Source organism: Salvelinus fontinalis, chromosome 9, assembly GCF_029448725.1.
Source record: "Salvelinus fontinalis isolate EN_2023a chromosome 9, ASM2944872v1, whole genome shotgun sequence".
NCBI classification, from domain to species: domain Eukaryota; kingdom Metazoa; phylum Chordata; class Actinopteri; order Salmoniformes; family Salmonidae; genus Salvelinus; species Salvelinus fontinalis.
This window is the reverse complement of record NC_074673.1, coordinates 12576596-12601343: the sequence shown is the minus strand read 5'-3', so window position 1 is coordinate 12601343 and position 24748 is coordinate 12576596. Positions and strand designations below refer to the sequence as shown.

The window sequence follows — 24748 nt, the reverse complement described above, 5'->3', positions numbered from 1 at the left end:
CCCTATTCTACCTCATTGTTGACTACACCAAATTCAGCCAGAATGATGCAAAACATCAGCTTGCTTGTTAGAGTTGCAAAGCTACCAGTAATTTGCCAAAGTTAACAGAATCTTCTGTCATTTTGGTAATTAACAGAAAATATATGGCAATCTATCATATCTTTGGTCATTTATACTTGAAAAGCCTTTATATATATATATATATAATAGAAATAAACGTCCCTTTTTCAGGACCCTGTCTTTCAAAGATAATTCGTAAAAATCCAAATAACTTCACAGATCTTAATTGAAAAGTTTCCCATGCTTGTTCAATGAACCATAAACAATTAATGAACATGCACCTGTGGAACGGTCGTTAAGACACTAACAGCTTACAGACGGTAGACAATTAAGGTCACAGTTATGAAAACGTAAGACACTAAAGAGGCCTTTCTACTGACTCTGAAAAACACAAAAAGAAAGTTGCCCCGGGTCCCTGCTCATCTGTGTGAATGTGCCTTAGGTATGCTGCAAAGAGGCACGAGGACTGCAGATGTGGCCAGGGCAATAAATTGCAATGTCCATACTGTGAGACGGCTAAGACAGCGCTACAGAGAGACAGGACGGACTGATGATCGTCCTCACAGTGGCAGACCACGTGTAACACCTGCACAGGATCGGTAAATCCGAACATCACACCTGCGGGACAGGTACAGGATGGCAGCAACAACTGCCCGAGTTACACCAGGAACGCACAATCCCTCCATCAGTACTCAGACTGTCTGCAATAGGCTGAGAGAGGCTGGACAGAGGGCTTGAAGGCCTGTTGTAAGGAAGGTCCTAACCGGATATCACCGGCAACAACATCACCCATGAGCACAAACCCACCGTCGCTGGACCAGACAGAACTGGCAAAATAGGCTCTTCACTGACGAGTCGTGGTTTTGTACCATAGGTGATGGTCGGATTCGCGTTTATTGTCGAAGGAATGAGCGTTACACCGAGGCCTGTACTGTGGAGCAGGATCGATTTGGAGGTGGAGAGGGTCCGTCATGGTCTGGGGCGGTGTGTCACAGCATCATCGGCCTGAGCTTGTTGTCATTGCAGGCAATCTTAACTTCTTGAGAGTACAGGGGGTGCTGTTTTCACATTAGCATAATTGCCTCTACAGATAAAACTGCCTCTTATTCAATTATTGCTGTTACTATATGCATATAACCATATGCCATTGGATAGAAAACAAGCTATGGTTTCTAAAACCGTTCCAATTTTGTCTCTGAGTCAAACACAGGTCATTTCACAGCACTTTCCCTGAGCCAGAAAAAGATTGCAAGATGTGTATGCTCGCTTCAAAGCTCTGCCTATATATGGTCACGCGACCTATGACCCGAAACACACTTCCTTCTTCTTCCTCTGGGTGTCTGGAAGACGTCAGAGGAGAAATTTTTTGTTTATCTTGTACTGACGTGAAATAAGACCTATTTCTTTAGCGTGACCGACAACTTCCGGTTTCCTGAGATGCGCGTTTAGAGAAGCCATTGACTTTTGTTATGCTGACGTTACGGATGAAAACTATCTCCGTGTCAAAGTTTGTTTGATACATGTGACCATATCACCGTAATGTATGTTTTTTCAATATAGTTTAATCAGATTATTAGAATTTTTTCGGGAGTTTTGCCGTGTTCCGTTCTTTGAGTTTTTTAACTTTGGACAGAGCCGTGCTAGTCGACCAGTACCCAGGCTAAATGAAGAGGGGAAGTTGCCATTGTGAATGGATTGAACGACTCATCAGGACTAAGGACACCTTGATCAACATTCTGATGAAAGACCAGCAATAGTAAGACCCAATTTACGATGTTATTTCATATATCTGTCGTGCATGTGAACTGGTCGCGCGCGTCCAGCTGGTTCTGGCTGGCCTGGTTATGCTAATTTAGCGCTACATTTTGTTTTCGCTATAAAACATTTAAAAAATCTGAAATATTGTTTGGATTCACCAGATGTTGGGCTTTCAATGTCTGTACGCTGTGTATTTTTTCTGAAATGTTTTAAGACAAGTAATTAGTTATATAACGTTGGTCTCTGTAATTGTTCTAGCTGCATCAGCACTATATCAGATTGCAGCTGCAATGTAGAACTGTGATTTATACCTGAAAAATGCACATTTAAAAAAAAAAAACTATGCTATACCATAAATATGTTATCAGACTGTCATCTTAAGAATTTTTTTGTTGGTTAGTGGCTATCAATATCTTAGTTTAGCCGAATTGGTGATAGCACCTGATGGAGTAAGAAACTGTTGGAGTAAGAAAATGGTGTCATTTTGCTAACGTGTTTAGCTAATAGATTTACATATTGTGTCTTCCCTGTAAAACATTTAAAAAATCTGAAATGGTGGTTTTATTCACAAGATCTGTGTCTTTCATTGGGTGTCTTGGACTTGTGATTTAATGATATTTAGATGCTACTATTTAATTGTGACGCTATGCTAGCGATGCTAATCAGTGTGGGGGGTGTGGGGGGTGCTCCCGGATCCGGGTTAGGTACTCTGTAGAGGTTAACGATGTGTATTACAGGGAGGACATCCTCCTCCCTCATGTGGTACCCTGCTGGAGGCTCATCCTGACATGACACTACAGGATGACAATGTCACCAGCCATACTGCTCGCTCCGTGCGGGATTTCCTGCAAGAAAGAATGTCAGTGTTCTGCCAGGGCCAGCGAAGAGCCCGGATCTCAATCCCATTGAGCACGTCTGGGACCTGTTGGATTAGAGGGTCAAGGTAAGCCATTCCCCCTAGAAATGTCCGGGAACTTGCAGGTGCCTTGGTGGAAGAGTGGGGTAACATCTCACAGCAAGAACTGGCAAATCTGGTGCAGTCCATGAGGAGGAGATGCACTGCAGTACTTCATGAAGCTGGCGGCCACACCAGATACTGACTGTTGCTTTTGACCCCCCTTTGTTCAGGGAAACATTATTCCATTTCTGTTAGTCACATGTCTGTGGAACCTGTTCAGTTTATGTCTCAGTTGTTGAATCTTGTGTAAATATTTGTATGAACATGTTAAGTTTGCTGAAAATAAACGCAGTTGACAGTGAGAGGACGTTTCTTTTTTTGCTGAGTTTAATATATATATATATATATATATATATATATGCGCACACTAGATAACGGATGCTGTGTTGAAGCCACTGTGCCACCATCTTGGCACTCCCCAAAGATTGTAAAAAATATTTTTTGAAAGCTATAGAAATCCATTAATGTCTACATATCGTTCTTGACACATTTATTCTATAATAGACTCCACAATGCATACATACACACACGAAGTCGGAAGTTTACATACACCTTAAACAAATACATTTCAACTCAGTTTTTCACAATTCCTGACATGTAATCCTAGTAAAAACTCCCTCTCTTAGGTCAGTTAGGATCACCACTTTATTTTAAGAATGATTTTTTTTTTTTTTTTTCATCACATTCCCAGTGGGTCAGAAGTTTACATACACTCAATTAGTATTTGGTAGCATTGCCTTTAAATTGTTTAACGTCTTATGGCTATAGGGGCAGTATTGAGTAGCTTGGATGAAAGGTGCACAGAGGTGCCCAGAGTAAATGGCCATAGTTGCTAATATACAGTCATAGTTGCTAATATATGCATATTATTAGTAGTATTGGATAGAAAACACTCTGAAGTTTCTAAAACTGTTTGAATTATGTCTGTGAGTATAACAGAACTCATATGGCAGTCAAACATGAGAAAAAATCCAAACAGGTAGTGGAAATTCTGAGGCTGGTCGATTTTCAACCAAGATTCCATTGAAATCACAGCGAGATATGGATGAGCTTCCACTAGATGTCAACAGTCTGTAGAACCGTGTCTGATGCCTCTACTGTGAAGGGGGGCCGAATGAGAGGGGAATTAGTCAGGTCTGCCATGACCTGACCATTCTTTGACCATGCTTCTTTGAACACATGAGAGGGAGCTCTGTTCCATCGCTCATCTGAAGTCAATGTAATTCTCCGGCTGGAACGTTATTCAAGATTTATGTTAAAAACATTCTAAAGATTGATTCAATACATCGTTTGACATGTTTCTACAGACTCTTACGGAACTTTTGGACATTTCGTCAGGTTTTTGTGAACGCGCTTCCCTGCCGTTGGATTTGTTTACCAAACACGTTACAAAAATAGCTATTTGGACATAAATGATGGACATAACCGAAAAAAACGAACATTTATTGTGGAAGTGGGAGTCCTGGGAGTGCATTCCGATGAAGATCAGCAAAAGTAAGTGAAGATTTATAATGCTTTTTATGAGTTTTGTTGACTGCACAATTTTGCGGGTAACTGTATGGCTTGCTTTTGTGGCTGAACTCTGTTTTCAGATTATTGAATATTGTGTTTTGCCGTAAAGCTTTTTGAAATCTGACACAGCGGTTGCATTAAGAACAAGTGTATCTTTAATTCTATGTAAAAATGTATCTTTCATCAAAGATAATGAGTATTTCTGTTATTTGACAATTTCTCCGGATATTTGAGGCATTTCTGAACATGGCGCCAATGTAAACGGAGGTTTTTAGATATAAATATGAACTTAATCGAACAAGACATATATGTATTGTGTAACATGAAGTCCTATGAGTGTCATCTGTTGAAGATCATCAAAGATTAGTGATTAATCTTATCTCTATTTGTGCTTTTTGTCACTCCTCTCTTTGGCTGGAAAAATGGCAGAATTTTTCTGTGAGTTGGTGGTGACCTAACAATCGTTTGTGGTGCTTTCGCTGAAAAGCCTATTTGAAATCGGACACTTTGGTGGGATTAACAACAAGATTACCTTTAAAATGGTATAAAACACATGTATGTTTGAGGAATTTTAATTATGAGAATTCTGTTGAATTTGGCGCCCTGCACGTTCACTGGCTGTTGTCATATCGATCCCGTTACCGGGATTGCAGCCATAAGAAGTTAACCTGTTGAGGATGGGGGCGCTGTTGTGACTATTTATGCTAATCGTGTAATTTTTGAAACGGCTTCCCACAAAATCCTTGATCGTACAATATGCATATTATTATTATTATTGGATAGAAAACAGTCTATAGTTTCTATAGGAGTTGAAATTTTGTCTCTAAGTGGAACAGAGCCCATTCTACAGCAATTTCCCTGACATGGAGTCAGATTTCAGAAATTTTGGCCACTGTTCTGGAGTCAGTTAAAAGGGCACTGTTATTGCTATGACTATACGGACACTGCTTACGTCTTCCCCTGGATGCCTTTACGTGATGACGATTTGAATGGGGTCGATTGCGCGTTCACAGGCCCTATAAATAAAAATACCCTGTAGGTAGGAGCTCCTTTGCAGCTGCGTAATGCGCGTGGAGGACATCGACCTGCTATTTTTCCAAGCGTTAGTTTAGCCTGTTATATTTTTCCGGTCATGTTTTTACTCGTTATAGGAGTTAAAAACATCATAAGGTAGTTAATTTAAAGCGTTTTATAGCAATTTATATCCGTTTAGTGCGATTTTGGGACATTTATTTCTTTAACGCTGTGAATAGCTGGGCACGCTTCCAGTTCATCCCGAACGCAGTTGGCATTTCCACATGGCAAGAGGACAGCTTTCCACCAAAAGACGATTACTCCCAAGAAAGGATCCTTTGCCCAAGATACTGATGGAAGAACAGCTCAAAGTAGGACATTTTTATTATGATAAATCGTGTTTCTGTCGAAAAATTTTAGTGGCTTAGGACGCCATGTTTTTTGACGTAGCTTCGCTTGGCGCAAACTGTATTGAAAAGTAAGGATAAATTAAAAAATGTAATTCCGCGATTGTATTAAGAATTAAATTGTCTATCAATCCCTGTCCACCCTATATTTTTTAGTCACGTTTATGAGTATTTATGTATAAGAGTAGATCACTGTCTAAGTGGCGCAAGGACATTTTCTGACCAGCTGAGCTACATTTCACATTGTCTAACCATGATTTTGGTGGCTAAATATAAACATTTTCGATCAAACTCTATATGGATTGTGTAATATGATGTTACAAGAGTGTCATCTGAAGAATTCTGAGAAGGTTAGTGAAAAAATTAATATATTTTGGCGATGTTGACGTTATCGCTCACTTTGGCTAGAATCAATGCTGGGCTGCTATGTGCTATGTGCTATGCTAATATAACGATTTATTGTGTTTTCGCTGTAAGACACTTAGAAAATCTGAAATATTGTCTGTATTCACAGGATCTGTGTCTTTCGATTCGTGTATGCTGTGTATTTTTACGAAATGTTTGATGATTAGTAAGTAGGTAAACACGTTGCTCTAAGTAGTTTTTCTATTCCATTTGTGACGGTGGGTGCAATTGTAACCTATGCCATCTACCTGAAATATGCACTTTTTTCTAACAAAACCTATCCCATACCATAAATATGTTATCAGACTGTCATCTAATGAGTTTTTTTCTTGGTTAGGGGCTATAAATATCTTAGTTTAGCCGAATTGGTGATAGCTACTGGTGTTGGTGGACAAATAAAAGATGGTGGATTATGCTAATGTGTTTTTAGGTAATAGATGTACATCTTTACATATTGTGTCTTCCCTGTAAAACATTTAAAAAAATCGGACATGTTGACTGGATTCACAAGATCTGTGTCTTTCATTAGCTGTATTGGACTTTAATGTGTGAAAGTTAAATATTTAAAAAATATATTTTTTTTGAATTTCGCGGCACTGGTTTTTCAGTGGGGGTGGGGGGGGAGTGCCGCTAGCGGCACACTCATCCTAGACAGGTTAACAAACATAGAATTTACAATGTCAATATGTAAGTGTGTACAACAAAAAAGTTTTAATATTCCATGCTGAAACTCATTAAACACCAAACAGTATTCAGTAAGTTGGTTTATATTTAGGATTATGTTTTACAGCTTTTATAATTATTTCATATATTTTTCATGTCCACACAGAGGGCCAGAGATGATTAGACCCAGCGATCATACACTGTTTACCAGGGGGCATGGCTACCGACGTTAAGGCTAATCTGAAGATGGTGCTGGCTAAAGCTAAAACTGGCGAGTGTAGAGAGTATAGAGATATTGTTATCCACATCGGCACCAACGATGTTAGGATGAAACAGTCAGAGGTCACCAAGCGCAACATAGCTTCAGCGTGTAAATCAGCTATAAAAATGTGTCGTCATCGAGTAATTTTCTCTGGCCCCCTCCCAGTTAGGGGGAGTGACGAGCTCTACAGCAGAGTCTCACAACTCAATCGCTGGTTGAAAACTGTTTTCTGCCCCTCCCAAAAGATAGAATTTGTAGATAATTGGCCCTCTTTCTGGGACTCACCCACAAACAGGACCAAGCCTGACCTGCTGAGGAGTGACGGACTCCATCCTAGCTGGAGGGGTGCTCTCATCTTATCTACCAACATAGACAAGGCTCTAACTCCTCTAGCTCCACAATGAAATAGGGTGCAGGCCAGGCAGCAGGCTGTTAGCCAACCTGCCAGCTTAGTGGAGTCTGCCACTAGCATAGTCAGTGTAGTCAGCTCAGCCATCCCCATTGAGACTGTGTCTGTGCATCGAACTAGGTTGGGCAAACTAAACATGGCGGTGTTCGCCTTAGCAATCTCATTAGGATAAAGACCTCCTCCATTCCTGCCATTATTGAAAGAGATCGTGATACCTCACATCTCAAAATAGGGTTACTTAATGTTAGATCCCTCACTTCAAAGGCAGTTATAGTCAATGAACTGATCACTGATCATAATCTTGATGTGATTGGCCTGACAAACATGGCTTAAGCCTGCTGAATTTACTGTGTTAAATGAGGCCTCACCTCCTGGTTACACTATTGACCATATCCCCCGTGCATCCCGCAAAGGCGGAGGTGTTGCTAACATTTACGATAGCAAATTTCAATTTACAAAAAAAAAAAGACGTTTTCGTCTTTTGAGCTTCTAGTCATGAAATCTATGCAGCCTACTCAATCACTTTTTATAGCTACTGTTTACAGGCCTCCTGGGCCATATACAGCGTTCCTCTCTGAGTTCCCTGAATTCCTATCGGACCTTGTAGTCATAGCAGATCATATTCTAATTTTTGATGATTTTAATATTCATATGGAGAAGTCCACAGACCCACTCCAAAAGGCTTTCGGAGCCATCATCGACTCAGTGGGTTTTGTCCAACATGTCTCTGGACCTACTCACTGCCACAGTCATACTCGACCTAGTTTTGTCCCATGGAATAAATGTTGTAGATCTTAATGTTTTTCCTCATAATCCTGGACTATCGGACCACCATTTTATTACGTTTGCAATCGCAACAAATAATCTGCTCAGACCTCAACCAAGGAGCATCAAAAGTCGTGCTATAAAATTCTCAGACAACACAAAAAGTCCTTGATGCCCTTCCAGACTCCTGCCTACCCAAGGACGTCAGAGGACAAAAATCAGTTAACCACCTGACTGAGGAACTCAATTTAACCTTGCGCAATACCCTAGATGCAGTTGCCCCCCTAAAAACGAAAAACATTTGTCATAAGAAACTAGCTCCCTGGTATACAGAAAATACCCGAGCTCTGAAGCAAGCTTCCAGAAAATTGGAACGGAAATGGTGCCACACCAAACTGGAAGTCTTCCGACTACCTTGGAAAGACAGTACCGTGCAGTATCAAGGAGCCCTCACTGCTGCTCGATCATCCTACTTTTCCAACTTAATTGAGGAAAATAAGAACAATCCAAAATGTATTTTTGCTACTGTTGCAAAGCTAACTAAAAAGCAGCATTCCCCAAGACAGGATGGCTTTCACTTCAGCAGTAATAAATTCATGAACTTCTTTGAGGAAAAGATCATGATCATTAGAAAGCAAATTACGGACTCCTCTTTAAATCTGCGTATTCCTCCAGGGCTTAGCTGTCCTGGATCTGCACAGCTCTGCCAGGGCCTGGGATCGGGAGAGACACTTAAGTGTTTTAGTACTATATGTCTTGACACAATGATGAAAATAATCATGGCCTCTAAACCTTCAAGCGGCATACTGGACCCTATTCCAACTACTGAAAGAGCTGCTTCATATGCTTGGCCCTCCTATGTTGAACATAATAAACGGCTCTCTATCCACCGGATGTGTACCAAACTCACTAAAAGTGGCAGTAAAAAAGCCTCTTGAAAAAGCCAAACCTTTACCCAGAAAATATAAAAAACTATCGGCCTATATCGAATCTTCCATTCCTCTCATTTTTTTTTGAAAAAGCTGTTGCGCAGCAACTCACTGCCTTCCTGAAGACAAACAATATATACGAAATGCTTCAGTCTGGTTTTAGACCCCATCATAGCACTGAGACTGCACTTGTGAAGGTGGTAAATGACCTTTTAATGGCGTCAGACCCGAGGCTCTGCATCTGTCCTCGTGCTACTAGACCTTAGTGCTGCCTTTGACACCATCGATCACCACATTCTTTTGGAGAGACTGGAAACCCAAATTGGTCTACACGGACAAGTTCTGGCCTGGTTTAGATCTTACCTGTCGGAAAGATATCAGTTTGTCTCTGTGAATGGTTTGTCCTCTGACAAATCAACTGTATATTTCGGTGTTCCTCAAGGTTCCATTTTAGGACCACTATTGTTTTCACTATATATTTTACCTCTTGGGGCTGTTATTCGAAAACATAAATGTTAACTTTCACTGCTATGCGGATGACACACAGCTGTACATTTCAATGAAACATGGTGAAGCCCCAAAATTGCCCTCGCTAGAAGCCTGTGTTTCAGACATAAGGAAGTGGATGGCTGAAAACTTTCTACTTTTAAACTCGGACAAAACAGAGATGCTTGTTCTAGGTCCCAAGAAACAAAGAGATCTTCTGTTAAATCTGACAATTCATCTTGATGGTTGTAAAGTCTTTTCAAATAAAACTGTGAAGGACCTCGGCGTTACTCTTGACCCTGATCTCTCTTTTGACGAACATATCAAGACTGTTTCAAGGACAGCTTTTTTACATCTACGTAACATTGCAAAAATCAGAAATTTTCTGTCCAAAAATAATGCAGAAAAATTAATCCATGCATTTGTTACTTCTAGGTTAGACTACTGCAATGCTCTACTTTCCGGCTACCCGGATAAAGCACCAAATAAACTTCAGTTAGTGCTAAATACGGCTGCTAGAATCCTGACTAGAACCAAGAAATTTGATCATATTACTCCAGTGCTAGCTTCCCTACACTGGCTTCCTGTTAAGGCAAGGGCTGATTTCAAGGTTTTACTGTTAACCTATAAAGCGTTACATGGGCTTGCTCCTACCTATCTTTCCGAGTTGGTCCAGCCGTACATACCTACACGTACGCTACGGTCACAAGACGCAGGCCTCCTAATTGTCCCTAGAATTTCTAAGCAAACAGCTGGAGGCAGGGCTTTCTCCTATAGATCTCCATTTTTATGGAACGGTCTGCCTACCCATGTGAGAGACGCAGACTCGGTCTCAACCTTTAAGTCTTTACTGAAGACTTATCTCTTCAGTAGGTCATATGATTGAGTGTAGTCTGGCCCAGGAGTGTGAAGGTGAACGGAAAGGGTCTGGAGCAACGAACCACCCTTGCTGTCTCTGCCTGGCCGGTTCCCCTCTCTCCACTGGGATTCTCTGCCTCTAACCCTATTACAGGGGCTGAGTCACTGGCTTACTGGTGCTCTTTCATGCAGTCCCTAGGAGGGGTGCGTCACTTGAGTGGGTTGAGTTACTGACGTGATCTTCCTGTCTGGGTTGGCGCCTCCCCTTGGTTTGTGCTGTGGTGGAGAGCTTTGTGGGCTATACTCGGCCTCGTCTCAGGATTGTAAGTTGGTGGTTGAAGATATCCCTCTAGTGGTGCGGGGGCTGTGCTTTGGCAAAGTGGGTGGGGTTATATCCTTCCTGTTTGGCCCTGTCCGGGGGTATCATCGGATGGGGCCACAGTGTCTCCTGACCCCTCCTGTCTCAGCCTCCAGTATTTATGCTGCAGTAGTTTATGTGTCGAGGGGCTAGGGTCAGTTGGTTATATCTAGAGTACTTCTCCTGTCTTATCCAGTGTCCTGTGTGAATTTAAGTATGCTCTCTCTAATTCTCTCCTTCTCTCTTTCTCTCCCTCTCTCGGAGAACCTGAGCCCTAGGACCATACTTCAGGACTACCGGGCATGATGACTCCTTGCTGTACCCAGTCCACCTGGCCTTGCTGCTGTTCCAGTTTCAACTGTTCTGCCTGCGGTTATGGAACCCCTACCTGTCCCAGACCTGCTGCTTTCAACTCTTAATGATCGGCTATGAAAAGCCAACTGACATTTATTCCTGATTATTATTTGACCATGCTTGTCACTTATGAACATTTTGAACATCTTGGCCATGTTCTGTTATAATCTCCACCCGGCACAGCCAGAAGAGGACTGGCCACCCCTCATAGCCTGGTTCCTCTCTAGGTTTCTTCCTAGGTTTTGGCCTTTCTAGGGAGTTTTTCCTAGCCACCGTGCTTCTACACCTGCATTGCTTGCTGTTTGGGGTTTTAGGCTGGGTTTCTGTACAGCACTTCGAGATATTAGCTGATGTACGAAGGGCTATATAAAATAAACTTGATTTGATTGATTACAGATACCTGTAATAATCTGAGGTGCTCAAAAGGGCCACTAGATGTCTTGTGAGACTATATAAAATGCTTGAAAGATACCACAAATCTGGTAGTTTATTGGTCAACTTTGAAAGTTTCCAATAATATACTCTCACTTGGCAACTGTACTTGTTAAACAGTGTAAACACACCTGGCTGTTTGAATGAGGCTTTGTAAATTGTTTGTGGAGGAAAATGTGTATCTACAGTATCTGCGTGTTATGAACATGGACTATAGGCCACCGGAATATACATTGATGTGGTGTGATGAGTGGAAAATGTGTATTACATAAATGGACAATTCTTTCAGGTTCTCCTTCACGTATGTGGAGTGTACATGTTTTGTTTTGACATTTGAGGCCTGTTGAAATGGGAGTTAATTCCTCAAGTTTTCGTTCCTTGCACGCAAATTCACGTGACAGATTTAACTGTTTAACACTAGAAATGCAGATAATTTACCATTTTCTAAGCTCCGCCTCATCACCAACTTCATCCTGCAGCCATCGTCTGCATTGTGGGAGTCTCTATTGTCAACCAATCATTAGGGTGATTTTGTTTGACTCGTGAACGTGACGAAAGACAAATGACACAGGAACCAATTTGACCCGATTTGTGTGTACAGTGGATATATGCTGTTGGAAAACCAGTGGCTGACTTTCAGCTGTTGCATCTCCCTTCACTCCTAGACTTTCGTCTAAAGTTTGTTGCTTTAGCCTTACCCTTCAAAATATGCCCAATATCTCCGTTGCTGCTTGTGGCAATGTCGTCTAGCTGAGTCTATCTATAAATTATGAAGTCAATCTCAATGTGACCTGCCAGATTCAGAAGCTTGAAAACTCCATTATATTTTTACCCCCATAAAAAAATAAAACTGAACATAATTCTGGATTGTTTACATTTTAGTTTTGGAGTTGATGAATAGTTTCACTACATTTTTAGTTTTTATAACAGGTTTGTTTATTATTTTATTTCAGTTTACTAAATTGTTTTTATGATTGGCTTAAGTTTTAGTTCATTAAAATAACCTTGGTGCCCTCAAATCATTCCTTGAGTTGATATCTAGCTTTTTTTCCTTAAACCAATTGACACATTCTTTCAGACACTTAACTTCCCCATTCTGACAGTTGTCCTCATGAGAACTGTAATCTTTCAGAAATCAAACCCTATCATGATTCAATGGAAATGAATTGCATCTTCAAATGTAATCTTTCACAACATTAAGCCTTTATCTATCAACACGGCCGCCTACACAAAGCCTGTAATAAGTTCCTGTATCCATTTGAAACGGTTTCATCTGACATTCCGAATAGTTCCAGCGGTCTAATGTGTGCGTTGCAAAGCAAGACTTGGCGATGAATACTACCCCAACCGCCTAAGATGAGGGTGCCATAACGAGTCAGGGCATGGTTCTTGTTGTCTTGTTGTTCTCTGAAGGTTTGCAACCAACAGGGGGAGGGGTACAGTAGACTCACTGAATAACAGACTAGCAAGTAGGAGCATGCATCTCATTGTCCTGTTTCCCTCTGAAACCTGTGTGTGCGTGTGAGACAGTATTGGTGGAGGTCTACAGTAAAAGTAGTTTCACCGATGGATTGGTCGGCTCCATTAGATTTGGTGTAGGCCAGGAACGCAGCCAGGAGGAAGATGGAGGACAGGAGCTCCGCTCTTCCTACGACACCCGTCACCTGTAAGAGGGACCAAAAGAAAAAAAGTTAAGTCAACATTTCTGGCACAAATAGGTTATTCTCTCACCAATCAATCGAGGAGGTCCGCACTCCATGACACCCATCACCTGTCGGTCCATGGTATCAGCGACCCTTTGGACGTCCCTACCCCAACAAAATGTAAAATGGTTATGGTAGGTTAAGGATGTCCCAAGGATCTCAGAGAGCACAAAATGTACAGTCAGAGGTACAAAGTTAAAAGAAAACATTCAATGTCAACATTTCCAGGAAAAATATATTGTTTTCTCATGAATCATTCTAATCAATCAACAACCTTTAAAACACTTCCTCCTCGGTCTCTATGGAAGTTCACACCTCTCAACATGTCTCCCAGGTATGCCTGGAATCTTCTGCAACCTGATTCTCCGTCCACCTAACTGTGAAAACCACAAGCTGTGTGAATGAGATCGCAGCAGATTCCAGGCTGTGAAAACAATCAAAAAGATGCCCGGCACCTAGCCTAGGCACCAGAGCCTAAAATCAACACCCGCCAAATGCAGGTAGATTTTGGCATTTGTATTTATTAGGGATCCCCATTAGCAGCAGCTACTCTTCCTGGGGTCCAAACACATTAAAGCACTTACATATAAAACAGTACACCATAACATTATTACACCACTACAATACAAAATGTATAATACCAACACACAACAATATTACAATGTATGCGTGTGTCTGTACCTTTGTGTGTGTCTCTTCACAATCCCTGCTGTTCCATACGGTGTATTTTTACCTGACTATACTGCTTGCATCAGTTACCTAATGTGGAATAGAGTTCCATGTAGTCATGGCTCTGTGTAGTACTGTGCACCTCCCATAGTCTGTTCTGCATTGGCAGGTAAGATGTCCATTTCACTAGCCACGTTGGGTGGTCAAGGCTCCACAGTGAGAGCATTTTACTGGCATTTGTGAATACAAATAGTCAAGTACGATCACATTTACAGTGCATTCGGAAAGTATTCAGCCCCATTTACATTTTGTTACGTTACATCCTTATTCTAAAATGTATTAAAATCATTCCCCCCCCTCATAAATCTACACTCAATACCCCATTATCACAAAGCAAAAACAAGTTTAGAATTGTGCAAATGTATTATAAATATAAAAATGGAAATATGACATCTACATAAGCATTCAGACCCTTTACTCAGTGCTTTGTTGAAGCACCTTTGGCAGTGATTACAGCCTCGAGTCTTCTTGGGTATGACGCTACAAGCTTGGCACACCTGTATTTGGGGAGTTTCTCCCATTCTTCTCTACAGATCCTGTCAAGCTCTGTCAGGTTGGATGGGGAGCATCGCTGCACAGCTAATTTCAGGTCTCTACAGAGATGTTCGATCGGGTTCAAGTCCGGGGTCTGGCTGGGCCACTCGAGGACATTCAGAGACTTGTCCCAAAGCCACTCCTGCGTTGTCATGGCTGTGTGCTTAAGATTGTTGTCCTGTTGGAAAGTGAACCTTCACCACAGTCTGAGGTCCTGAGTGCTGCCAGCACCATGCTTCACCATAGGGATGGGGTCAGGTTTCCTCCAGATGTGACACTTGGCATTCAGAGTTCCATCTTGGTTTCATTAGATTCCTTTAGGTGCCTATTGGCAAACTCAAAGCAGGCTGTCATGTGCCTCTTACTGAGGAGTGGCTTTCGTCTGGCCACTACCATAAAGGCCTGATTGGTGGAGTGCTGCAGAGATGGTTGTCCTTCTGGAAGGTTCTCACATCTCCACAGAGGAACTCTGTAAGAGTGACCATCGGATTCTTGGTCAGCTCCCTGACTAAGGCCCTTCTCTCCCGATTGCGCAGTTTCCCCGGGTAGCCAGCGCCACGAAGAGTCTTGGTGGTTCCAAACGTATTCCATTTAAGAATGATGGAGGCCACTGTGTTCTTGGGAACCTTCTAGAGGTCGACTGATTATGATTTTTCAACGCCGATACCGATTATTGGAGGACCAAAAAAGCAGATACCGATTAAATCGGACGATTTTTTACATATATTTGTAATAATGACAATTACAACAATACTGAATGAACACTTGTTTTAACTTAATATAATACATCAATAAAATCAATTTAGCCTCAAATAAATAATGAAACATGTTCAATTTGGTTTAAATAAGGCAAAAACAAAGTGTTGGAGAAGAAAGTAAAAGTGCAATATGTGCCATGTAAGAAAGCTAACGTTTAAGTTCCTTGCTCAGAACATATGAAAGCTGGTGGTTCCTTTTAACATGAGTCTTCAATATTCCCAGGTAAGAAGTTTTAGGTTGCAGTTATTACAGGAATTATAGGACTCTCTCTCTATATACGATTTGAATTTCATATACCTTAGACTATTGGATGTTCTTATAGGCACTTTAGTATTGCCAATGTAACAGTATAGCTTCCGTCCCTCTACTCGCTCCTACCTGGGCTTGAAACAGGAACACATCGACAACAGCCACCCTCGAAGCAGCGATACCCATCCAGAGCAAGGGGAACAAATACTCCAAGTCTCAGAGCGAGTGACGTTTGAAACGCTAGTAGCGCGCACCCCGCTAACTAGCTAGCTAGCCATTTCACATCGGTTACACCAGCCTAATCTCCCTAATCTCAGGAGTTGATAGGCTTGAAGTCATAAACAGCGAAGAGCTGCTGGCAAATGTGTTTGAATGAATGCTTACGAGCCTGCTGGTGCCTAACATCACTCAGACTGCTCTATCAAATCATAGACTTAATTACAACATTATAACACAAAGAAATATGAGCCTTAGGTCATTAATATGGTCGAATCTGGAAACTATCATCTCGAAAAAAAAACATTTATTCTTTCAGTGAAATACAGAACCGTTACGTATTTTATCTAACGGGTAGCATCCATACGTCTAAATATTCCTGTTACATTGCACAACCTTCATTGTTATGTCATAATTACGTAAAATTCTGGCAAATTACTTCGCAAAGAGCCAGGCGGCCCAAACTGTTGCATATACCCTGACTCTACGTGCAATGAACGCAAGAGAAGTGACACAATTTCATCTAGTTAATATTGCCTGCTAACCTGGATTTCTTTTTGCTAAATATGCAGGTTTAAAAATATATACTTCTGTGTACTGCAGCCACTCCGATTAATCAGTCGACCTCTAGAACCTTCCATGCTGCAGAAATGTTTTGGTACCCTTCCTTGGTACCCTTCAGAGCTCTACGGACAATTCCTTCGACCTGATGGCTTGGTTTTTGCTCTGACATGCACTGTCAACCTTGGGACCTTATATAGACAGGTGTGTGCCTTTCCAAATCATGTCCAATCAATTGGATTTACCACAGGTGGACTCCAATGTTGTACAAACATCTCAAAGATGATCAACGGAAACAGGATGGACCGGAGATCAATTTCGAGTCTCTTAGCAAAGGGTCTGAATAGTTAGGTACTTTTTACACATTTGCAAAAATGTCAAAAAAACTGTTTCGGCTTTGTCATTATGGGGTATTATGTGTAGATTGATGAGGGAAAATGTTAATTTAATCTATTTGAGAATAAGGCTACGTAACAAAATGTGGGAAAAGTCAAGCTGTCTGAATAAATGATGCAGTATCTGTTTTCAAAGTATTTCTGCCATTTTGTTTCATAGTTAATAAATTACATAGCACAAAATCAAAGAACAAATCCTATATAGCCAACCCCACCTCACGCTGCAACACTCCCTGGCTGAGGGCTGTGTGCTCTTGAAGAACTAAGTGAAAGATAGATTTTTAGAAGCGCTGCGGACAGGCATAAAAGTTGGTCTAATTTACTTGAAACTAAAGTCTACTGAAGTGAGACTGTGTCCTTGTGTCTCTTGGCTATTTATACTGAAGCAAAATACACTGCTCAAAAAAAATAAAAGCTAAAAAAAAATAAAGGGAACACTAAAATAACACATCCTAGATCTGAATGAATGAAATATTCTTATTAAATACTTTTTTCTTTACATAGTTGAATGTGCTGACAACAAAATCACACAAAAATGATCAATGTAAATCAAATTTATCAACCCATGGAGGTCTGGATTTGGAGTCACTCAAAATAAGTGGAAAACCACACTACAGGCTGATCCAACTTTGATGTAATGTCCTTAAAACAAGTCAAAATGAGGCTCAGTAGTGTGTGTGGCCTCCACGTGCCTGTATGACCTCCCTACAATGCCTGGGCATGATCCTGATGAGGTGGCGGATGGTCTCCTGAGGGATCTCCTCCCAGACCTGGACTAAAGCATCCGCCAACTCCTGGACAGTCTGTGGTGCAACGTGACGTTGGTGGATGGAGCGAGACATGTTGTCCCAGATGTGCTCAATTGGATTCAGGTCTGGGGAACGGGCGGGCCAGTCCATAGCATCAATGCCTTCCTCTTGCAGGAACTGCTGACACACTCCAGCCACATGAGGTCTAGCATTGTCTTGCATTAGGAGGAACCCAGGGCCAACCGCACCAGCATATCTGGTCTCACAAGGGGTCTGAGGATCTCATCTCGGTACCTAATGGCAGTCAGGCTACCTCTGGCGAGCCCATGGAAGGCTGTGCAGCCCCCCAAAGAAATGCCAACCCACACCATGACTGACCCACCGCCAAACCGGTCATGCTGGAGGATGTTGCAGGCAGCAGAACGTTCTCCACAGCGTCTCCAGACTATCACATGTGCTCAGTGTGAACCCTCTTTTCATCTGTGAAGAGCACAGGGTGCCAGTCGCGAATTCGCCAATCTTGGTGTTCTCTTGCAAATGCCAAACGTACTGCACGGTGTTGGGCTGTAAGCACAACCCCCACCTGCGGATGTCGGGCCCTCATACCAACCTCATGGAGTCTGTTTCTAACCCTTTGAGCAGACACATGCACATTTGTGGCCTGCTGGAGGTCATTTTGCAGGGCTCTGGCAGTGCTCCTCCTGCACCTCCTTGCACAAAGGCGGAGGTTGCGGTCCTGCTGCTGGGTTGTTGCCCTCCTACGGCCTCCTCCACGTCTCCTGATGTACTGGCCTGTGTCCTGGTAGCGCCTCCATGCTCTGGACACTACGCTGACAGACACAGCAAACCTTCTTGCCACAGCTCGCATTGATGTGCCATCCTGGATGAGCTGCACTACCTGAGCCACTTGTGTGGGTTGTAGACTCCATCTCATGCTACCACTAGAGTGAAAGCACCACCAGCATTCAAAAGTAACCAAAACATCAGCCAGGAAGCATAGGAACTGAGAAGTGGTCTGTGGTCACCACCTGCAGAACCACTCCTTTCTTGGGGGTGTCTTGCTAATTGCCTATAATTTCCACCTTTTGTCTATTCCATTTGCACAACAGCATGTGAAATATCTTGTCAATCAGTGTTGCTTCCTAAGTGGACAGTTTGATTTCACAGAAGTGTGATTGACTTGGAGTTACATTGTGTTGTTTAAGCGTTCCCTTTATTTTTTGGAGCAGTGTATATAAACGCAACATGCAATAATTTCAAAGATTTTACTCAGTTACACTTCATATGAGGAAATCCGTCAGTCAATGGAAATAAATTCATTACGCCCTAATCTATGGATTTCACATTACTGGAAAATCAGATGCACAGATACAGTACATTAAAAAGAAATGGGCCTCAGGATCTCGTAACGATATTTCTGTGCATTCAAATTGCCATAGATAAAATGCAATTGTGTTCGTTGTCTGTAGTTTATGCCTGCCCATACTATAACCCCACCATGGGGCCCTCTGTTCACAACAGCAAAGCGCTTGCCCACACAACGCCAAACACGTGGTCTGCAGTTGTGAGATCAGTTGAACGTACTGACAAATTCTCAAAAACGTCAGGCGGCTTATGGTAGAGAAAATGTTGATCTCTGGCAACATCTCTGGTGGACATTGCTGCAGTCAGCATGCCAACTGCACACTCCCTAAAAACTTGACAGTGCGTCGTGACAAAATTGCACATTTTAGAGTGGCCTTTAATTGTCCAAAAGGCTCCTTAACAGCTTCTACCCCCAAGCCATAAGACTGCGGAACAATTAATTAAATGATCGGACAATTTACATTGACCCCACCCCCCTCCATTTGTTTTTTTACACTGCTGCTACTCGCTGTTTATTATCTATGCATAGTCACTTCACCCCTACCTACATGTACAAATGACCTAGACTAACCTGTACCCCCGCACACTGACTCGGTACCTCCTGTATATAGGCTCGTTATTGTTATTTTATTGTGTTACTTTTTATTATTGGGTTATATTTTAGTTCAGTATAGTAAAACATTTATTGTTTTAGAAACCTTACAAAGCATGCTTCGGTTTCTTTGTGTTTTATTGGTGTAATTTTAGCAGCAATAATTTTTTTGTTGCTAGCACAATTTTCTTCTTTCCATCTACCTGCTACAGTGGCTGGTGGACCAAAACGTTCATTTTATGCCCTGCTAGGCATAAATCATGGAGGGACACCACAGAGGTGGCTTGCAGTGGCTCTTGCAGTACAGGGGCCTCTAGCAGAAATATGTGAATGCTGACTGCCACCTTATGCGAGCACATGGAACTGCACGTTTTCTTTGCACAGGAGCAGCTGGGCTAGGAGATCCTCCACCATGAAGAGAGCTTGTTGAGAAAACATTTGTCAACGCCTTGAGGTACTACCTGGACTTGTCCAATAAGAAACAGATGTATGTTGCAAAATATTTTTGCTTTGCTGAAAGTGGTCTGGCTGAGGTTGACTCAGTTCCATATATGTTCACTATGTTGAGATAGTTCAGTGTATTTGTGCTGAATCTGTGTCTACACATTCAGAAAGACAGACACTGAGAGGCTCACAACGGTCTCTTTGTCAGTGTTGATCATGAAGGGGACCTTCAGTACATCAAATGAAAAACAAATGGTCCGTTGAGAGAGATTCCAGATCAAGATAACGTGATTGCATTGGTCGGCCAGGGGCTTCTTTTTACCTATGAGTGAAATGGGCCCTTTCAAAGGATTGTCAGGCTGCACTCAGCTGAAGGAGAACACCATGAGGAAGATGAGAAGCAGTTTGAGGGAGCACTGAGCTGTGTAACATTACCACTCCCTTTACCAGAGCAGCAGAATGTTGTCTTTGTTACTTTTCTATCCTGTTTTTCTGTTCTATTCTATTTTTCTAAGGCCCGTCTGGCCGCCGGTGCAACTCAATTGAATGGGGCAAAATGGTTGGGTAAGGGGGTTAAGTAAATAGGCGAGAGGTTGTTGAGGTAGACAGTAATGACAGTGATGGGTTAAATTCGAGTTCATTCCCAATTCATGTATTGAAAAGCACATAACAAATGACCAATTCAGTAAAACAAATATTGTGAAGGAACTGACGGCAACTTTTGAATTCCATTATTTTCATGTCACTAACTGCATGCAGGTCTGTACAACTCATAAACAACGCCTACTACATAAAGTTGAGCAACTCTTGCTCGCCCTCTGTGCCATTGATCTTCTAAACTTGGCGGGAAGGACAAACTTTGGCATGGGAGCTATCGGCCATGAACTGCTATGCTTCTGTTTAAATCTGTGCAACCCTTTCCTTTAGTTATTACAAGGCACACCCCACCTAATAGTTGGGGTAAGGATTTGGGGAGAGTAAAGACCTTCCCACACTGTACATTAGATTCAGTCTTTTACGATTATTACATGTGACAATGCGCGATGTGACCATTTACAAAAATCGTAGTGCATTTATCGGAGTTGCCACATTTGAGAAAATATACTGATTAATAAAAAATTAAATAAAACGTTTTAATTATAGTTATTAACGGGATCGGCTCATAACACCAGCCACGCTACACGATTAAGGATAAACAGTTGTGACACTGACAGAACTGTCGGAGCCTACAAGCATACCCCTTGATATACATGCGCTTCGCTTTTAAAATAGCTCCTCATGTCCACCAGATGCAAACACTTTGCGTTCTGACGGAAGTCATTCATTGTCAGTTGAGCATAGTTACTTTCTCTACCATAAGCTTCTTCCAATGTTAATTTTGGCAGTGTGTCCAACCTCCTCACAACCACAGACCACATCTAAACCACGCCATCACAGGACATCCACATTCAGCTTCTTCACCTGTGGGATCGTCTGACACAGCTGATGACACCCAGACAGCTGATGAAACTGGGTTTGCACAACCAAAGAATTACTGCAGAAATTGTCAGAAAAAGTCCCAGGGAAGCTCATCTGCGTGTTCGTCGCTCTCACCAGAGTCTTGACCTGATTTCAGTTTGACATCGTAAACCAACTTCAGTGGGCCAATTGCTCACCTTCGATGGCCACTGGCATGCTGGATTAGTGTGCTCTTCACAGATGAAACCCGGTTTCAACTGGACTGGGCAGATTGTTGACAACGTGTATGGTGTCATGTGGGCGAGCGGTTTGCTGATGTCAACGTTGTGAAGAGAGTGCCCCATGGTGGCGGTGGGGTTATGGTATGGGCAGGCATAAGCTATGGAAAACGAAAACCATTGCATTTTTTCGATGGCAATTTGAATGCACAGAGATCCCATGACGAGATCCTGAGGTCCATTGTCGTGCCATTCATCCGCCACCATCACCTCATGTTCCAACATGATAATGCACGGCCCCATGTCACAAGGATCTGTACAAAATTCCTGGAAGCTGAAAGTGGCACATTTCTTCCATGGCCTGCATACTCACATCACCCATTGAGCATGTTTTGGATGCTCTGGATCGACGTGTACGACAGTGTGTTCCAGTTCCCACCAATGTCACACTGCATGAGGCAAATGGTGGTCACACCAGATAGGAGCGCATCGCTGGCACCGGTGTACAAAGCAAATGAACTACGGAGATCTGGAGAAGCTAGCACAGGTACAGAGACCAAAAGAGTCCCGGCCTTTCGTAACCTGAACGGGAGACGAAGGTAGAAAAACAAACAATCAGGAGTGACAAAAGCAACCAGCTCATTGGCACACTCAGCTAGAGGGACCCGCCAATAGTTAAATAAATATCTCCTCAGATCGAACTTTGTAACGTACTTAGCAGCGCCAACATGGTCCACACCTGAGTCTGACTTAGTAACGGCATTGTTTTTCTCAAAATCAGAACGAAACCGCAGATAACCATCCTTACTATGTACTAATATACAGGGTACTAAACACACCAAAAAAAGAAACGTCTTCTCACTGTCAACTGCGTTTATTTTCAGCAAACTTAACATGTCTAAATATTTGTATGAACATAACAAGATTCAACAACTGAGACAAAAACTGAACAAGTTCGACACACGTGGCTAACAGAAATGGAAGAATATGTCCCTGAACAAAGGGGGGATCAAAATCAAAAGTAACAGTCAGTATCTGGTGTGGCCACCAGCTGCATTAAGTACTGCAGTGCATCTCCTCCTCATGGACTGCACCAGATTTGCCAGTTCTTGCTGTGAGATGTTACCCCACTCTTCCACCAAGGCACCTGCAAGTTCCCGGACATTTCTGGGGGGAATGGCCCTAGCCCTCACCCTCCGATCCAACAGGTCCCAGACGTGCTCAATGAAATTGAGATCCGGGCACTTCGCTGGCCATAGCAGAACACTGACATCCCTGTCTTGCAGAAAATCACACATAGAGAGCAGTATGGCTGGTGGCATTGCTGGAAGATCATGTCAGGATGAGCCTGCAGAAAGGGTACCACATGAGGGAGGATGTCTTCCCTGAAACGCACAGCGTTGACATTGCTCGCAATGACAAGCTCAGTCCGATGATGCTGTGACACACCGCCGCAGACCATGACGGACCCTCCACATCGATCCCGCTCCAGAGTACAGGCCTCGGTGTAACGCTCATTCCTTCGACGATAAACACAAATCCGACAATTACCCCTGGCAAGACAAAACCGCGACTCGTCAGTGACGGTGGGTTTGTGCCCATAGGCGACATTGTTGGCGGTGATGTCTAGTGAGGACCTGCCTTACAACAGACCTATAAGCCCTCAGTCCAGCCTCTCTCATCCTATTGCGGACAGTCTGAGCACTGATGGAGGGATTGTGCGTTGCTGGTGTAACTCGGGCAGTTGTTGTTGCCACCCTGTACCTGTCCCGCAGGTGTGATGTTCCGATGTACTGATCCTGTGCAGGTGTTGTTACACATGGTCTGCCACTGCGAGGACGATCAGCTGTCCGTCCTGTCTCCCTGTAGAGCTGTCTTAGAAGTCTCACAGTACGGACATTGCAATTTATTGCCCTGGCCACATCAGCAGTCCTCTTGCAGCATGCCTAAGGCACGTTCACGCAGATGAGCAAGGACCCTGGGCATTTTTCAGTAGAAAGGCTTCTAGTATCCTAAGTTTTCATAACTGACATTAATTGCCTACCATCTAAGCTGTTACTGTCTTAAAACCTCTTTGAGGTAGGGGGCAGTATTTTCACACCTAGATGAAAAGCGTGCTCAAAGTAAACTGCCTGCTACTCAGGCCCAGAAGCTAGGATATGCATATTATTAGTAGATTTGGATAGAAAACCCTCTGAAGTTTCTGAAAATGTTTGAATAATGTCTGAGTATAACAGAACTGATTTGGCAGGCGAAACCCCGAGCACAAACCATCCAGGGGGGGGGGGGGGGGGGGGGGGGAATTGCGCTCAATCTGTTTTCCATTAGTTTTCTAAGGCAATCCCTTTTAATATAAATATGCTTGCAGTTCCTATGGCTTCCACTAGATGTCAACAGTCGTTAGAAATTGGTTGATGTTTTTCCTTTGAGAAATGAAGATGTAGCTCTGTTATTTTCATGTGTCACTCCAGCTGCCCTCTAATGTTTTGGTGTGCGCTATTTGGAATGTGCTTCACTTTGTTTTCGTCCGGTATTGAGCACAGTATTTCCCGTCTTAAATTGTATCGATTATTTACATTTAGAATACATAATTTTGGATTAGGAACGTTGTTTGAAATGGTTGGACCAAGTTTACAGGTAACTTATTAGATACTTTGTAGGCATGTTGGGCTATAAAGAAGCAATTTATTGAACAAAAAGGACAATTTGTGATGTTTATGGGACATTTTGGAGTGCCAACATAAGAAGATCTTCAAAGGCATGAATTATATCGTTATTTCTGACTTTTGTGTAGCACCTGCCTGGTTGAAATATGATTTTCAGTTGTTGGTATGCTGGGCACTGTCCTCAGATAATCGCATGGTCTGCTTTTGCCGTTAAGGCTGCAATTTCACTGGGTGTTATCAAATCGATCACGCTAAAGCAGTCCTTCTCAAATAGTGGGGCGCACCCCCGGGGAACATGCTTTTTTTTGCCCGCAGGGAGTAGGTTTTTTTTTTGCACCGAACAAGAGCACAGAGCAGGAGACATGAAGTGCAGATAATAAACCCTTAAGAGACACCATGGAAAAATATTTAACAGGGATGAAAAGAAAGGCGGAGAGAGACGGAGATAATGAGACAAATGTAACTCTCCCGAAAGCTAAG

At 42.5% G+C, this 24748-nt stretch overlaps 1 protein-coding gene across 1 annotated transcript in view; it reads right to left on the bottom strand.

Annotated features, from left to right (window-relative positions):
* Positions 1-24748, bottom strand: part of tmtc3 (transmembrane O-mannosyltransferase targeting cadherins 3) — a 136194-nt gene that overhangs the window by 90366 nt on the left and 21080 nt on the right. Inside the window, exon 4 of the mRNA XM_055933430.1 lies at positions 13195-13294. Within this exon, the coding sequence (XP_055789405.1) occupies positions 13195-13294 (100 nt within the window). The remainder of the gene's footprint in view (positions 1-13194; positions 13295-24748) is intronic.